At 45.0% G+C, this 17,400-nt stretch overlaps 4 protein-coding genes across 4 annotated transcripts; 3 read left to right on the top strand and 1 right to left on the bottom strand.

Moving 5' to 3' along the window:
* Positions 1-114: 114 nt before the first annotated feature.
* LOC125764221 (CDP-diacylglycerol--inositol 3-phosphatidyltransferase) lies at positions 115-2,268 on the top strand. Its single transcript, XM_049428211.1, has 4 exons — positions 115-399; positions 479-613; positions 841-994; positions 1,071-2,268. The coding sequence occupies exons 1-4, from the start codon at positions 345-347 to the stop codon at positions 1,405-1,407; spliced, it is 681 nt and encodes a 226-aa protein (XP_049284168.1). The 5' UTR covers positions 115-344; the 3' UTR covers positions 1,408-2,268.
* A 62-nt stretch (positions 2,269-2,330) lies between these two features.
* Positions 2,331-4,509, bottom strand: LOC125764218 (T-complex protein 1 subunit zeta). Its single transcript, XM_049428208.1, has 2 exons — positions 4,272-4,509; positions 2,331-4,072 (listed from the first exon to the last, which is right to left on the bottom strand). The coding sequence occupies exons 1-2, from the start codon at positions 4,406-4,408 to the stop codon at positions 2,614-2,616; spliced, it is 1,596 nt and encodes a 531-aa protein (XP_049284165.1). The 5' UTR covers positions 4,409-4,509; the 3' UTR covers positions 2,331-2,613.
* Positions 4,510-4,779: 270 nt separating this feature from the next.
* LOC125764220 (protein BCCIP homolog) lies at positions 4,780-6,071 on the top strand. Its single transcript, XM_049428210.1, has 3 exons — positions 4,780-5,007; positions 5,085-5,211; positions 5,282-6,071. The coding sequence occupies exons 1-3, from the start codon at positions 4,888-4,890 to the stop codon at positions 5,938-5,940; spliced, it is 906 nt and encodes a 301-aa protein (XP_049284167.1). The 5' UTR covers positions 4,780-4,887; the 3' UTR covers positions 5,941-6,071.
* Positions 6,072-6,188: 117 nt separating this feature from the next.
* LOC125764219 (putative aminopeptidase W07G4.4) lies at positions 6,189-12,662 on the top strand. The gene is made up of 4 exons (XM_049428209.1): positions 6,189-6,322; positions 7,125-7,313; positions 10,924-12,298; positions 12,373-12,662. Exons 2-4 carry the CDS (start codon positions 7,300-7,302, stop codon positions 12,538-12,540), a joined length of 1,557 nt encoding a protein of 518 aa, XP_049284166.1. The 5' UTR covers positions 6,189-6,322; positions 7,125-7,299; the 3' UTR covers positions 12,541-12,662.
* Positions 12,663-17,400: the final 4,738 nt, after the last annotated feature.

The following is a 17,400-nucleotide window of genomic DNA, read 5'->3' as shown; positions in this document are numbered from 1 at the left end:
AAAAATACCATTTTCTTCACTTTCAGAAAAAACTTTTCAATTCACCACCGAACTATAGAAAACGCTAATGTCATCACTAACTATGGGATTACCGCATGAATTTTACGTCCACAAATGACGCACAAATGACAATCATCACTCACAGCTGTCAAGGAAAAGTCTAAACATAAACAGTGCAAAAATCGAATCACTTTTGCTCGCAACTGCACGGAAGCGGGGGTAAAATTCTATCGCGCAGTTTTCCTTGCGTACGCGTACGATTGTTCTCGTAGAAAAACGCCAGTTTTGTGCATTTCCCTTGGGCATAGGGCACGAGTGAATAATATCCACCAGTACTATCCACGATGGAGGTAAAGCAAGAACAGGAAAACATTTATCTCTTCGTACCCAACATCATCGGTAAGAGAGCGCCAGCATGGAATCTTTTGTTACCCAGCTTTGCGTCACCATTATGCTATTTGTTTATTTGTTGGCACAGGTTATGCACGGATCGTGTTGGCAATTGTTTCCTTCTACTATATGCCCACCGACTATGTGATTGCCAGCTGGTGCTACATCATCAGCGTACTGCTCGATGCACTAGATGGCCATGCGGCACGGCATTTCAACCAATGTAAGTATTCGGACCGCGCAACGCATAATACGCTGAACAAAATCGATGAAACATTTGCCTTGCCGCCACATCCATTTCCGTGTCCCAGCGCGTTTGCGTGTGGATTAACTGATGTTGCATAACGAGCGAATCAAGCGAACGAATTATCTCTATTGGGGATATTTGATATAGCAGTGCTGTTCGATAACGCAGATAGTAATGAGGTGCTCTTTATCTATGATTTTTAGCCACCAAATTCGGTGCAATGCTGGACCAGCTTACCGATCGGTGCGGTACATGCGGCCTACTGGTGACGCTCAGCTACTTCTATCCGAAGTACATGTTCTGGTTCCAACTATCGATGGCAATTGATGTAGCATGCCACTGGTTCTATTTGCATACGTAAGCGAAAGCAACGATATAACACAGCATATCTGCAACAGTGGTGTGACTAATGATAACGATCTACCTTCCACAGCACGGTCCTTCAGGGCAAGACGTCGCACAAGTTTATCGACATGTCCGGTAATCCGATTATGCGTGTCTACTACACCAACCGTACAGTGCTTGGCTTCATGTGTCTGTTCAACGAGCTGTTCTATGCAGCACTTTATCTGTTACACTTTACACCTGGTCCGCTGCTGCTGGGCTTCTCTACGTTTAAACTGCTTGCCATTGTTTCGTTCCCGGTGGCCATCGTCAAGACAGGCATTTCGGTGATCCACGGATTTGTGGCAAGTTGCAACATTGGCGTGATTGACGTTGCTGAGCGTGCTGCCCAGCGGGAACGTGAAGCAAACAAAAAGCCGCAGTAAATCGCGGTACATGACCGTCCCATACGGCCAAATCGACGTAAAGATGGAAATGTTTTCCCTTTTTCCCGGCCACAGGGATTTTCCTGTTAAAAAATGATGCTCTTAAAGATGGGTCGGGAAGGGTTTCTTCCCCGCCCATCCGGTCTCTAGCCGCGGCTGACATTCAGACGACCGAGACCGGCAGCTTCTAAGCTATCCGACAAAACCATTTATGCCAAAGGACAACAACAGATGGAAACAATCTATTAATGTGTTTTAAACAAAAGAAAAAAGCGTGTATTTAAGTGTTGTTAACTAATGTAGCTGAAATGTGTACCTTTTTCGCGAACGAAACACAAAAAAGGGACAAACAGTGCGCACCTGAACCTGCAGCTCCATCGCACTGCGAAGGAGATTAAAAAAAGAAGTGAGAATGAGTCGAATGAGTTTGCGAACTAAGAAAGGAAAGGGAAACGGAACATAGTCATGCACATTCCACTGACGCATCCACAGATATCTAAATACCGGTAAAATTCAGATCGAACAATTGATATTTTGCTATTCAAGAACGATATATCTACATACCTTCCTTCAGTGTGTGGTACAACTTTGTAGCTTCAAAGAAGTATAATTAATCACAGTTTTCCCGCACATGCCCACCATCCCGTAGGTCATGTTGTTTGCTTACCTAGTAGTATTTAAACAAACACCTAGCTACGTGTTGTCCATATACTATCATCCGAGAGAAAAAGTAGTTGCGTGAACAAACTACCCATATATATCAAGTAATCACGTCAAATTGTTTAGAGTAGATCGAAACCATTTCATCAATGTGACTTACAACCCTCCCTTGTGTCTACCAATAAATAGCCTTTCTCTGTATTACATGGATTGCGATTATTTAGCGGAAACGTTGAAAGAAAACTCTGGAAATCATTGACGAATAGTAGAAACAATTAAGCTGGTGCATTTATTATTGTGCTGTGAATACAAAGCATCGTTGATGCGCTTGTTTTAGGACGTGGACTACTCGTTTCGACCCGAGAGAGATCAACAGAACTTATTCGCGTCCACGAAGAGGGTTGAGTGTTGGATGAATAGGTAAATGAAACGTTAAAGACACATAGTAGCGCGAAGGCTTAAAGGAAGCAATACGATAAATACGCAAGACACCCCGCAACACTGCAGACTCGTTTGCGATTCTGCGACAGTAACGTGAAGCGTGTCTTAACCCTTAAGGCTACTCATGCCGGCACGCATGATCTCGTCCACCAGCAATATATTCACGGCGATAATGGTGGAGGAGTTGAGAATTTGCTTCTTCACGATATAGTTATCGAAAACGCCCAGGTCGACCGGTTTCATCGGTTCACCGGTGGAAAGATCCAGCCCTATCGGATCTTCGTTCAGCAGTCCTTCTTCCTGCAGTCGAACAATCGTGTCCTGTGCATCATATCCACTGTTAACAGCCAGAATTTTCGGCACCACAAGCATAGCATCGGCATACGCGTGAATTGCAAGCCGCGTCTTGCCCTTCACAGTTTTGGCGTACTCGCGCAATTTGTTGTGCACACGCACCTCGAATGCACCGGCCCCCGGGACCAACTTCTTATCCTCGATCGCGTTGTTGATCGAGCGCAATCCATCGCGAATGGCATCCTTGATCTGTGCCAGCGTGTGTTTGTTCGGGCCCTTCATCAGAATCGTAACGGACAGTGGATTCTTGCAGTCTTCCACGAAGGTATACTTGTTCTCGCCAAGCACATGCTCATACACGAGTCCCGCATAACCGAGACACGATTCGTCCATGTTGTCGAACGAATTCATTGCCATACCGCCACAAGCCAACGCCAGACGCTCCATATTACGGCGCTTAGCACGACGCAACGCCACAATCCCTTCCTTGGCCAGCATATCCAACGACATTGGATCGATACCCTTCTGGTTGATGACGACGAACGATTTGTCCGTACCTTCGCACACCTTGCGCTTCAGCTCAATCACCTTCTTGACGCGGTCCTCAATGAACTCACGCTCGGCCAGTACGAACTTTTCACGCTCCTCGGCAGTCTTGTAGAAGAAGCCCGAATTCACCTCCGATTTTTCGTACTCCATCGATACGTTGCAGGTCAGAATGTACGCGTTTGTGACGCGCTTGGGCATATCCGGGTGACGTGCGCCATGATCCATAACGATGCCCTTGACCAGCTGCGTATCGGTAGCCGATTTGTGCTGCATCTCCATCAACTCCACCATGTGCAAATCGACCGGTTTGCCATCGCTACGAATCGCTAGCACCGCATCAACGCAAACATCTGTCAACAGGTCGGCCAGATCCGGGTGCACCTTAGTACGCAGTGAGGTGCGTGCAATATTGAGCAGATTTTCACGGTTGATCTCGATCGGGTGTGCAATCTGGTCCAGTATCTCCAAAGCCTGCAGGCGGGCCTGATCAAAACCTTCCGCAACAATGCGCGGATGTAGCCCATCCCCGATGTATAGGTCGGCCTGTTTCAGCAGCTCGCCAATGATCAACACGATCGAGGTAGTTCCATCTCCGGTCACATCGTCCTGGGCCGTGCTGGCACGGGCAATCAACGAAGCGGTAGGATGCTTGATCTGCATCTCGTGCAGCAGCACATTACCATCCTTGGTTATTTTGATGTCACCGGCACCCGAAACCAGCCTAGTGTAAAAGTGAGGTTAGAGATGGTCAGGTGAGTCACATAAAAACTATCGATCATAGGGTTTCTATCGCTGGACCTGACTGAAAAAGTTTATTTTTCTTCCAAATAGCAGCAAAATACAAGCAAGCTATACACTTTTGTAGCTAAATTGTAACCTTACAGCGATTTTTTAAAAACAGTTGTTCACATCCTACTCACATTTTCATTGTTCCCTTCGGGCCGAGATTTGTCTTCATTACATCCTGGATACCTTTGGCAGCCGTAATGTTAATAGCCAAAGCTTGAGCAGCACGGGCAAACTCGGCCTTAGGATTTAACAGACTAATAGAGGCCATTTTTCCACTCTATAACTCTTTTCACAACTTTATCGAGAAGAAATTCAGCGATACTGCAAAGGCCCAGTCGGTGTTTCGAAGCTAAACCACAGTTTCTTCTTCACTTCTTCATAGGGTATCTTGCTGTCACACGAGATTTTGTCAAAAGGGGTAGGAATGATAGATCATATGTTCAAATATGAATCTAATTTATTTGTTGAAAAATATAGAATATATAAAATTCTTTTTTATTACAAGTGCAAATAAAATAATTTTATTTTTTTTTCAATTCAAAAAGAACCAACATGCAACACATCGAGTTGAATCTGACCATTTTCCGAACACCAAACAACCAAAGAACTCAACATCTCTCGAGTATTCAACCCGCCCTTGTTTTCCGGCAACATTTTTTCTCCGGCAAATCAGCGCTCGCACGCGTTTTGTGCAACAATTGTAAATAAAGTGAATTTGCTCATATTATCCATCCTAAAGTTGTGAAAATGACCAGCAAAAAGTTAAAAGTTGAAGCCGACGATGATGAGGAACATCGTATGGAAGCGAAAAGTGGTAGCGATGATTCGAGCGACGAGGAAAACGACGAAGCATACGAGGGCGATGAAGTGAGTTGGACAGCCAAAGCGTGGTTTTCCGCGTCGAAGTCAATTCAACTGTTTTTGTTTCCATTTCCTCTAAACAGGGCATTACAGTTGATTTCGAAGGACGTAATCCCATCGATCCAGATTTGGATGGCATTAAGCAGCTTTTGGGACAGCTCTTTGTAAAAGCGCACATCGATCTGACCGAACTGGCTGGAGTTGTTGTGGGTTGGTAGATACGCAGCATAGTTTGTTTGATGTGTTTGTTATGATAGGTAGTTATTTGTTTGTTTTTCAGCTCAAAACTATGTCGGCAGTGTGCTGAAGCAAGCGTACAATGATGCTGACGACGATGAGGAAGACGAAGACACTGATATGGGTGATCCCTGCCAGGTGGTGTTCGGTGTAACAACGGTAATCAATCTAGCCAACAAGCAGGAGGTTGCCTCCGTTCGTCAGCTGAAGAAAATGATCTTCGAAAAGGCGGAAAAATATGCGACCGACCTGGTCATACAGCAGTTCCGTGACGCGCTTGAAAGTGGTTCCAAAACGACGGGACTGTTGTTAAACGAACGTTTCATCAACATTCCGGCTGCAGTTTGTGTGCCGATGTGCGAAAACCTTCTCTCGGAAATGGAACGAGCACGCACGAAGGGTATGCCATTCACGTTCGACTACTACCTAATGTTCGTCAAGTACTATCAACAAGCGGCCGATGGCGATAAACCCGCCGAGGTACTGTACAGCAACGATGAGGAAGAATACTTCATCAAGGATTCGTGCGCAAGCTTCGACTATTCCGTGCAGAAGGAAACAACAACTGCCCTCGCGGGTCAATGGCAGAAAAAGGACGCCGAGCTGCAACCATTCCGTAAAGTGCTTCTGATCGAAGCGAGCAAATTGCCATCCATCGTTTCGTCTATCAAGAATCTGGTATCGTCGGTCACTAACAAGTAATTCAGAGTGTTTTATTTTCTTTTCCGCAATGCGTAAGTGTGTCTAATCTTGCTGTATTTTTCCTGCTACATGATTAAATAAACTAAAGTTCCTCGCTTATGGGACGATGGTATCGTACCGGCGGATCCGTAAAATAAAGCGTTATTCCTTGATGTGAATTGAAGCGTTTTTCTGTCACTCGGTGCCGCACTTCCTCGCGCACCTCTTCGGTTGGATGAATCATCCACAAGCCGTTTGTTTTGGTTATTTGACACTCGAGAAAAACGCAATTCAGCACGAAGTTGTTTCCGTACCTGTTCTAGCCGTGAGCGAAGTGATATTGGATAAGAAAAGCCGGAAAGTTCCCATACAAACAATTACCGGCGTTTTATAAACCAACGAGGTATGTAGATATATCGAAAGGAATAGTAATTTGCTTGTAATTTAGAATAAAAGATACGCTTCCACAATGCATCTTAACCTCAAAACATATTGTGACGCTGCGGACTACGCGATATTGGTTAACCCTTGAGTGGTTTACATGCTACCGCAGCAAACAAAAAAAAAAAGATATGAAATCAACAAAACATTTCGTGATCGTTTATTTTTTGCATAGGTACTTAGTTATGTTTTATTTATTTTAACCATTTGTGCGCATAACGTACTTGTTGGTGTGCATAATTTAAATGCAAAAAATGCGGCGCAAATGATCCCCGCAGTACGTACGATCGAATGACTAAGGCAGTAGTTAGTAAGCGCTTATTGATCGTGCTGCATGAAAGCATTATCAATACGTAGAATAAAAGTAAATTGATTCATTCTTGAGCGTCGTTATCGTTGATTGAATCATCTTCGTTCGTGTCAAATTTAGTGCATGTAACGATCGATGCCGTGTGCTGCAACTAGAAATACTCCGCTAGCCGTGGACGTGTCGTTTCGTTATGCATGATACCCGCAGGTGCAAAATGGAATAATGGTTCAAGGAAGTAGAATATAGTGTTCTTTATAAACATTCGATTATTGTACATGCAAACCGAGACACCCTGCAGTATAAGAAGCATGTATGCTGGAGAACAATCGTTTACTTAGCGATACCAGCGCAATCACTACAGCTCGGTTGCTGCGCTATCAATCATCCGGCAGTTTCATACAGTGTGCATTATCTCCTGTCGCTTCGGGAACGCTCCCGGGGCTTCCATTCACAGATTACTGTTTCAAGTGGCTCGGAACGATCCGCAGCTGGGCAGGAGCTTCAAGTGTGAATCGGTTTCCGTGCAGTACAGTACAGCAGAGCGACATCGGTGGTGGTAGAAGCAGGATCAGTTTCAGCAGAAATCGTTCGTGAACGATACACGCCTCCGAGCCAGCGACGGCTAAACGATGGGCGTCGAAAGGTAAGATAAGCTAGTTATAAAGATAGTATAGTAAAAAGATTCGCATGTTGCCATGCGTCTCCCTCCAAACGAAGCAAGTGAATGACGCGATTAATGCTCCCTTAAATTAATCCACATTCTTAATCTAACCCTCGGATTAACCCCCGATTTGTGTTTCCAACGAAAGCATTCGAGACGCGTTCAGTTCTGCAATTTTGGTGAAAGAACGCCGTTAGACGAAGTGTAATCATTAACGGGTTTTAGACGTACAGCAGACAACTTCAGACGCTTGCGCTGCGTACGTGAGATGCGTACGTTTGGGCCCAATCCGCGTTGGTTGTATGAACCGTACAGGGAGCAGCTGAAAAGATCCTAGATGTTCGTATAGCCTCCTCCATTCTCTGAGTGGAGGGGGGACTGTTGGTAAGCAGAGGCTTTCCCCACAGCTGGTGGAGCGCAATTTTCTTACCACTGTTGAAAAGACCCGCTAGACTGTGGGCCTCCTTCCCGTTGCGGATTACGCACTGTACAGCTGGTTTTCTGGCTGGCTGGTTTCGCTGGCGACGGTCAACGACCTGTAACGTTTTTGGCCAAGAAATGAACGGATTTTTGTAAGAGGATGATTGATTGCGATTACCATGTAGCATGATTGATCGTTAGATAGGGAGAACGATGTAGGTATTGTTACGGGTCATCCGAGTGAATGATATGTTCTGGCAATTAATCATGTAAATCATGTGATGTTCGCAATCACTATCAAACACTGTTTTGCGTAATATTCAACCGAAGCTAACCAACTTTTGAAATCTCAGTTTTGTCCTGCGGCTACAAATGTTGTCCGTTCGTAAATTCGTACATAAACTAACAAATCGTTTCATAGTTCATGTACGGTTTGGTTTCTTTGTTCTCAATATCACTTACTTTCTCCCACTGAATATCATATCAATTTCGTTATGAATCATTCTCTTTGTGCTGTGTTTGATTAATGTTTTGAAAAGTGCAACTTTCAGGAACATCATAGCACTTGTTGCGAATCATACAACGTTCTTGTCATGCTTTATTTTTTCCGTACTCTACCCCAACACACTACGTGGTAGATCACCTGTATTTTTGTTCGTTCAAAGTTAACTGTAGCTGCATCGTTATTGTTGCGTGACGACCGAAGGCGACGAACTCCCGAACGGTGGTGAAACAACAAAAAAAACTGTACGACGTTGACCCACTTTTGAAAGAGTTGCACTTGAAGTTGGGACAGAACTTTCGAATAAAAAAATGAAGAAACAAAATAAATTCAGAAAAGCTTTATTGGGAATGGGGTTCATTTAGGGCATGGTTGACTCCTATCATGACATGAAATTGATGGTTCTTTCTGGGAGAAGTTCGTTTCAATGTCAGACCGACTTCAGTGTCACTGTTATGAAATTAGTATCTAAATAAAGAAAATCCCATGTCGATTGATTTATTTTGTGGGAATTCCTTCTGGAACGGATCTCTTTTGAACGATCCTCGAACGTGTAGCAAAATGATCCACGCGACTTATGTTTAAGTACACAACAGTGGTGTTGTACGACAACACTCAACCTAACCGATCACGATCGCGTTCGGGAACACTGGTAAAGTAAAATAAAATCATCAAATATACAGTTAAGCTTCCCATCCTTCCAAAGACGGCTTCCCTTTCCAAACCACCCTGTCCCATTCTGGGTAGGAATGTTTCATCCTGCAGCCGTGTAAATGTGCATCTGTGTCTGCACGGTGTCGAGTCCGGTGGGGGTCATCCCCGGTACGGATGATGGTGTATGGGGTTTTATTATTATTTTTATTAGTGTTGCTGCCGGGGCCCAACGCAACGAAAAGAGGAGAAAAAAAGGCCCCAAGTTTGCGGAGTGTATTGGACGGTGTGGACGGGCAGAAGAAGATATTCCTAACCTAGTTTTCCGTTTCTCCCGTCTTCGCTTGGTTTCGGTTCGGTTTCGGGTTGGTGTGGCGGTCCGGTGCGGTGGGTTCTGAACGGACAAAAAGCAAACGGGTTAAGCTTTTGCCATGGCGTACTGCAAAGGTGTAGTTGAAAAGAAGGGACGCACACAGTGTATCTGTGTTGTGTGTGTTTTTTATAGCCAACCGTCCGCTGGTAGCGAAGTGAAGAGGGTAGGCAATGGTGTATGGTAGGGCGGTCGCGGGAACAGAATAAGATGCGGAAGCGAATCGTTGGTGCTCGCGGGGAATTTGGGAAAAGACGAGTAAACGACGAGCCCCGGGATGGGGATTTCTTTCGTGTTTTTTTTGTATTCGCTGCCGTTATTGCTACGGTCCCCAACACACTGGCTGTTCGCGGGCCTTCGTGCTCTTCATGATCTTCAGTTAATCTGTAGCGACCCCGGCACACACGGTTCAGGTGCTTCGGGTGCTTCGCAATGCACAAGACGGTGATCCAAGATCCAAGATCGGGTGGGGTACGTGATCGCGCGTGCGGGTGAATGAGATCTGGTTGGCTCGATTTGTTCTTGTGTATTTTGCTCTGCTTGCCTCCCCTAGTTGTGTCTTCCCTTTTGATGGCTTTTAACGTGTTTCTCGCGTGAAGCTTTGTTTTTGTTGTTGTTGCTGCTGTTGCTTTTTTCTTTCGCTGGACTCCTTGAACTTCAGCGTTGCCGCTGACCTAGATTCTGTAACTGTTGTCTCCATTGTCGATCGCTGGTAAGGCATACAAGAAATGGGTCGTAAGGATTGTTTGTGTAGGTGGTTCCAGACAGTTGGACCGTGATCAACAGCAATCGACAAATCTACAGGAAAAAGCAAATCAAACTGTTCACTCGCTAATTCAAACTTCTTCAGAGTAGACACGCGAATTAAATATGTAACTTTACGTGTATTTTATTGTTTCATTTAATGAGTTACGAATAAAAAGAGAAGAAAAAAAAGAAATAGAAAAAGAAAATAAATATTTCACTCCAACGAAAATAAATCTTGATTCACTAATTCATGAATATGATTGCGTCTTCAAATCGAATTAATGATTCTGAATCTTTATTACGATTATACACGAATTTCCAAAGAGTAAGCATTCGACAAATTTCCATAAACAGCCAAAGCTTCAAGTTCTTTAGAAGTAGCATATCAGGCAAAGCTACTATAGTCCGTAAAATAATTATACAATTCTTTGTTTTTTGTAGCATTAAAAGTTTCAGAGATAAATAATAGAATTAATAAAAATAAAAGCTAGGTTTTCAGGATTTTTTAATATTGATAATATATGTATATTAACTATTTTTACACGAATCACACGTCACGAATTGTACTATAATATAATTGTACTTTCGATACGTGCAATTTAATGAAAATTTGACGGATCGGTGATCTTTAGAGATCCATGAATCTTCTGAACTTCATGAATCTACTAAAAATCATATCTTTGGAACTTTATAAATCATTCGGCAGTTGAATAATGATTCAAATTACTTTTCAATTCATATATAAACGACTCTTCTCAAAATATTTATTTAGCACAACATTAATTTAACTCCATTTGTTATTCCATGATTATTTTTTCGTTTCCTATGCGACAATTCTAGCATCAACATGGCAAATTAATTAAAATACATTGATTGAATATTTCACTTGGAATCGTTTATAGCTATCTTCCCTGTGGCGTAGTTTACGTGGATGATTTAACTGCGTCGCTAAACCAAACCGATCGTTACGATACGCTGTGCGTGATCGATGATGTCGCACTGCCCGCTGTATTGGCGCGTCAAATCGATGATCAGAAAAAGTTTGATGCAGGTATCGCCTCGGAAGTGAGCTGTTTCCGCTGTCAGCTCGGTACTGATCTGGTCCGTGTTGTGTACAGCTGTGTCGGTGAGTTGTCCGATTTCGACGATGTGCGCCGTTATGCGGAAGCGGCAGGTTGTTCATTGCGCAGAGCACTGAAAGCCGGTGCCAAGTATCCGGTGCTGGTGCTACCCGCTTCTAGCAAACGGTTCCCGAATGCACCGCTCGTGGCCCTACTGGGAGCTCTGCACGAGCTATACGTTCCACTGCAACTACGTGAAGATGTGCCGACTAAAAGTCATCGTTATCGGAAAATTGGCGTGCATTACGCAGAGAACGCACAACAGGGAGCCGATCTGTTGCGTTTGGTGCAAACGTTGGAAGCTGGCCGGTTTGTAGCACGCGATATCGGCGGTGGCGATCCGGAGCGTATGGCACCGCCACGTGTTGCCGAGTATGTGCTGCGCGCGTTCGAATCGGGCCCGGTCAAGGTGACCGTCGTCGATGATCCGCGCGTGTTCGAGCGCGACTATCCACTGTTCCAGGCAGTGAACCGTGCGGCAGGTACGGTCGAACGGCACCGTGGCCGAATCATCTTCCTCGAGTACAAGCCACCGAAACCGGCACGCAAAACGGTTGTGCTGGTCGGTAAGGGTGTGACGTATGATACCGGCGGTGCCGATATCAAGGCGGGCGGCATAATGGCGGGTATGAGCCGTGACAAGTGCGGAGCTGCCGCTGTGGCCGGCTTCATGAAGGTAGTCGAGCAGCGCAAACCAGAGGACGTGCATGCGATTGGCGTTCTCTGCATGGTGCGCAATTCGGTCGGTGAAGAGTGTTACGTGTCGGACGAAATGTTGACTTCCCGTGCTGGTGTGCGGGTTCGCGTCGGTAACACGGATGCCGAGGGTCGTATGGCTATGGCGGATGCACTTTGTCAGATGAAAGAACGCGTATTAAGTGAAGGTCTGCCTGATCCTCATCTATACACGATCGCCACACTCACGGGACATGCAGTGTTGGCCGTCGGTAATAGTGCCATCGTTATGGACAATGGTCCGGCCCGAGCCGTTGACCACGGACTGATGCTGCAACGTGCCGGGGAAGTTGTTGGTGATCCGTTCGAGATATCCGTTCTGCGTCGTGAAGATTTCAATTTCCATAAAGGCAAATGTTACGGTGAGGATGTACTGCAGGCAAACAATCTTCCATCCAGCAGAACGCCCCGTGGACATCAGGTACATTCGGGTTGTTGTGTACATCGGAAGCAAAATAGATTATTTATATGCATACTCTTGATTGTTCGGAACAGGGACCAGCGGCATTTTTGATGCTCGCCACTGGACTAGACAGCTGCGGACTGAACTCTTCCCATCCGATCAAGTATTCACATCTCGACATCGCAGGCAGTGCTGGGGACGTACCAGATACACCGACCGGATCACCGATCCTGGCCCTAGCGGAAGCCCACCTGGAATAAACTGTATTTGAGTGATGTACCCAGTGAAGCGGTGGGAATTATTGATCTGGATTGAATTTCTTTCACAATTTTGAAATAAAGCTAAGCATTTGCTACGGTGATGGATTATTTTGTAAAATTAACTTTTCGCTACTGGTTAAATTATGTGAATTTTTTAGTAACATCCTTCAATCTCTTTGTAACATGATGTTGTATCACAATTTCCGCTATTCGCGATCGTTCTCATTCTCGTTGGCAAACAGGAACTCAAGTGCTGGGCAGCAGCTGGCTGAATTCCGAAGCATCTCGTGGGAGTGGTACTACACCAGAAACACGTATCGTAACGAACACAAACTGACATTGTGACATGAAGCTGTCCGCAAAAGCTTTACCATTTAACAGTTCAGCGTGCATATGCGGGGTCCCACCAGGGTCGGTAATAGGTGGTCCGTTAGGGAAACCGAAATCGCAACCGCCGAGAAACAAGCTGTTCGTTTGTGTGTTGGTGCGCTCTCGCTTCGGTTACCTTTCGCCGGGCCTGCTGTTGCCGATCGCTGATCTGGTGAAAGTGCTGCAACATCCAACAGTGCTGGAAGGTTCATTGAACGCGGAAATCGTGTGATCCCGCGGATGAAAACCACCAATACGCAATCCGTTGCTCCGATGGATGCGGGCTGGCGGTACTGTACAGGTTGGCGGTAAATAAAACTGTGTTTAATGTGCGTTTCCTTAAGTGCCTTTTGCAATGTCCGGAGCGCATTGCTGTTGGGTGTGTGGTTCATTTCATTTAGTTTTGCTGTTGCTATTTTTCTCTTTCTTGGTTTTGTTGAGATTGTGTTGCAAGAAAATTTCAATGGCACGAACACCGGAACATCACTCGTTCGGTACATTTCGCCCACCTCTCACGCTCGGTTCAAAGGTTACCTCGGAGCTCTCGGATACCTGGATTGCAGGATTCGGATGTAATCCCCCGGGGTTTAACGGTTTTGCATTTGCTGTCGCAATGTGATGAATAAATACATTAACCCAAACGGAATGCCCTGCGGCTTTTGTGCTCGCGCTTATATCTTCCGCGCGGTGGACACGGCTCGGCTTGGATGGGAGCACCTCGGAGAGTGCATTGACATTTTCCAGATCCGCTAGTTACCGTGTGGGCGGAACGTCCGTAACGAAGCGCTTTCTAATGCGCACACGGTCACCCGTTACCTTCCCACCGCTGCGCTGCTGTCTCTTTCTCGTTGTCATCAATCCGAAACCTCTGTGTGACCTCTTGGACCTTACGTTACGACGATACGAAAGAGCTGAACGCTCAACCGGCTACGAACCTCACCCAGACGAGTATCGTAACGGTGCGGCGGATAGGAAGAGAAAAACCCGCTCGCTTACCATTGCTTTCGCGTGCATTTCCGCATTGTTTGTGTGGGCTTGGCCACACACCGGATTGAGGTTGTTGATCCCCCGCCAACCCTCGCACGGTGGGCTTGTAAACCCTGCAAAGGGCACCCAAAGGGGACATAAATCTTCTGATTTAGTGCAGGACAAACGCAAGAAACAGCGGGTGGAAATAACGTTACTTTTTCCTTTATCCTCTATTTCTGCCTTTCCTTCCGATTTTCCTCGATGCCCGTTTCGGTTAACGTAGAACTGGTTCGTACGCCCGTGGGAGACTACGAGTTTCGTTTGGTTGCAGCGGTCCAAAGTAGGCCAGCCGATGCCCTTCTAGTAGGCATACGAACCAAAACTTAACGCTTCCCTTTTTGCACAGAGACACTCGCTCGATGCAGCAATATTGCAGACATTTCTGGAAACCTGGGAGATGGGAAACACAGCCGTACAAGTTTGGTCCCGTGTGTGTGCGTTTCCGTGCTTGGATGGAAGATGGAAAGAAAGCTAGAAAATCGCGGTTCGCAAAGTTTGCACCTAATGATATATTCCAATCTCTTCTTCTGGTGCTCACCGAACGTCTCGCTGGCAGATGTTCGCAGAGGTGCGACGAACCCGGCCCCAAAACAAAGAACTTCTTTCCGGAGACGAAGACGAACACATTGGTTACTGCTGCGATGGGATGAGAAATATAAGAGCGCTTAGAATTATGTAACATTCCCTGCTTCTTCCTTTCACCTCCAGGCCGACGAACGATCGTTAGCCCACCAAGATGGACATCTCGTTTGAGCGTGCTTTGCAGCGTGAAACCCAGACGGGCAGGGACGGACCCAACTCCCATAAAAGGTTCGATGTCGATTGCCGAGATCTAACGGATCGTTTCAGCGTCGTTTCCTCCCCCGACCTAACACTGCTGCCCTGCTGGGAAATGGAAGGAAAAGATGCAAACATCTTCCCGTTTGCCAAGACCCGGTGCCCTTTGGCTTGGCGGCCAAGAAATTGGTTCTTCTGCGCTTCCTAGCGTTTGCCGTCGTGATCCACGATCGCCACGATCGTCCATCCGCTGGTGGACGTCCGAGCACTGATCATACGTGTGCCGTAGATGGGTATAATTTTAATTAAAGACCAAACAGGACGGTGGGAAAGCGAAACAAAAGCTCCGGCCCAGTTGGGTGCGAACGTGTAGGGAAGAAAAGAAAGCCTTCCTCTCTGGTGCGAGCACGCCAACTTTGTCCATCGCGCCTTAACCGTGGGTCGACTCGTGCTGGGTGCACGGCCTGTGTCCACCTTCTCTGCCATCCGCAATGTCGCCCCGTCTCGGCAAAAAGCCGAGCAACAAGCGGATGAAGGTTTGTCCCGTGTTGTGTATAACGCACATGGGAGGAGAGGGCGCACTGTTAGACCCCGTCCCTTTTTGCAGCCCCAGCTGGTGTGGTTTGAAATATTGTACACGGAAGCTACTGAGCAAAGGGACGGGATGGGCAACGGCAACGGGTTGGTACAACGGTCACAGAACTCTTGTCTGATGCTCAAACGGGAAATAGAAGAAACTGGGAAGGATGCATGGTTGTTTTAATATCAATAAATTTATGGCAAAACGAGATGATTATAGACATTGTTGCTTTATGGTGTTTGGTAGCGATCGAGAAGCTGCTGCAATCCTGGTGGAACGCATAGTTGATTGCAGGGTGATGAGCATGGGCTGGGGAGCACATCCAGGCGTCAGACAAACCATCGTGATGCGTGAAGAGGTTAATGCTTCCTTCTTAGCTATCTATGACCGGTTAGGCGTATTAGAATTTGCTCTTGTACTTCTATGTAAAGATGTGTCTTTTTCTGTCGTTATGCTTGATGAATCTTTTGAGAAGAGTCATTCATATGAATCGTCGGTAAAGAGTCATTCGAACCATGTGTAGACTCTCAAAAGATTCACAGATTTGTGAGAATCCCTAAATCTCAAAGTATGTATGGATCCTTTTTTTATTCAAGTAGAACGGCCTGGCCGTATTGATTGTTGTATCTTTTAAAGGTTTAAGGGATTATCGTTAAATCTTTAACAATTCATTCTTCTGCACTTTCTTATGAAAACTGTAGAAGTGATTAACCTTTAAAGACTTCACATATTTACAAAAGCTACTAAAGTGCGTAACATGCCCAATTTTGTTTTTATATACTTTATAATCTTTGTAGATTTATATATCTCAGTTATTATTCTTTAGCGATTTAATATATTCTGGAGATGAATGTATGATATACACTGGAAGAAATATTCATGACATTTTGTCTTAAAGATAAAAATCTAAGGAATATCTGGTCTCAACATATTGACATGAAATTTTCATCATATACATACTTCTACACAAATTTATATCTCGTACTCATTATAATTTTTTTTGCATTGAAATCCTGTTTTTGAAGACTGGCCGTCCTAAAGAAAATAAAAAAAAACGATCTTTTTACACCGGTCTAATAGATGATTTTTAAACGGTCCAATAGATGACCGAAGGAATTTTAAACTCTGCCCGTCTACTACCATACAGTATCTTATCTTATTTTTATCTTATTTTTCTAATCATTTTAAATTTTTAGTGTCCGATGATAGTTGATATACCTAACATAAGTAAATACCGTCAATTCTTTTTTTGCTGCTGCGTTCTGAACACGACTTTGGAGCATCCGAGTGTATATCTAGAATATACAATGTCACTACTTTTGGTTGCTCAAAGTTTGTCACATATGTATTTCTTTCAGTGATGGCATATTTTTGAAAATATCGTGCAAAATACGGGATTAAAAATATATTTCACGATCTCTTGTTGGGTTTCTGAAACCGTTTCGTTCCACCTTACAATGTCTTTGTGGTCAATTTCTGCCCAGCGGATGCCAAGAAATTGTAAGCCATCTATTTTGTCAGCGAAAGATAGAAGCTGCGAATGCTAACATAAAAACATACGTATAATGAGCGAGTTTTGTTATTTTTTTTATTGATATCGGATATTGATCATGATCAGACAGCTGTGCAAAAAACAAAAGCATGAAAGTGAGCAGAATCATAGAGAGACCGTAAATATTGTCCATGTCGTACATCTTATTAACGGATATCTTCCTTCTTTAGGTTTGACTACTAGGGAATGAAATAATTCAAAAAGCCGAAGTAGATTCTAAGATCAGTTCTGGGATGTCATCTTGCAAGCAGCAACGGTGAAATGTTTCTGCCATCCCCAGGAAATTTGACCCCGGACGGACATCCCGGGTGTGATCATCCGCCTAGAAACAATCCTCCAGTCTTCGACGGGTCTCATCTTTAATTTTCTTTCCTCTCCATACAGTTTGAAAGAAGGGTGTGAGAAGGAAGTGGGACGAGAGAGACGTCGGTGTAACATACGACGAATCATTCAGGATGCAAAAAAGTGTATTACAGATTGTGATCGAGATTGCGAAAAACGAGCAAAAACGACAGTCATGCGATTTTCCTGCGGTGTCGTCGTCATTTTGGCT

Source organism: Anopheles funestus, chromosome 2RL (assembly GCF_943734845.2).
Source record: "Anopheles funestus chromosome 2RL, idAnoFuneDA-416_04, whole genome shotgun sequence".
Lineage (NCBI taxonomy): Eukaryota > Metazoa > Arthropoda > Insecta > Diptera > Culicidae > Anopheles > Anopheles funestus.
This window is presented reverse-complemented; position numbering and strand designations above follow the sequence as displayed.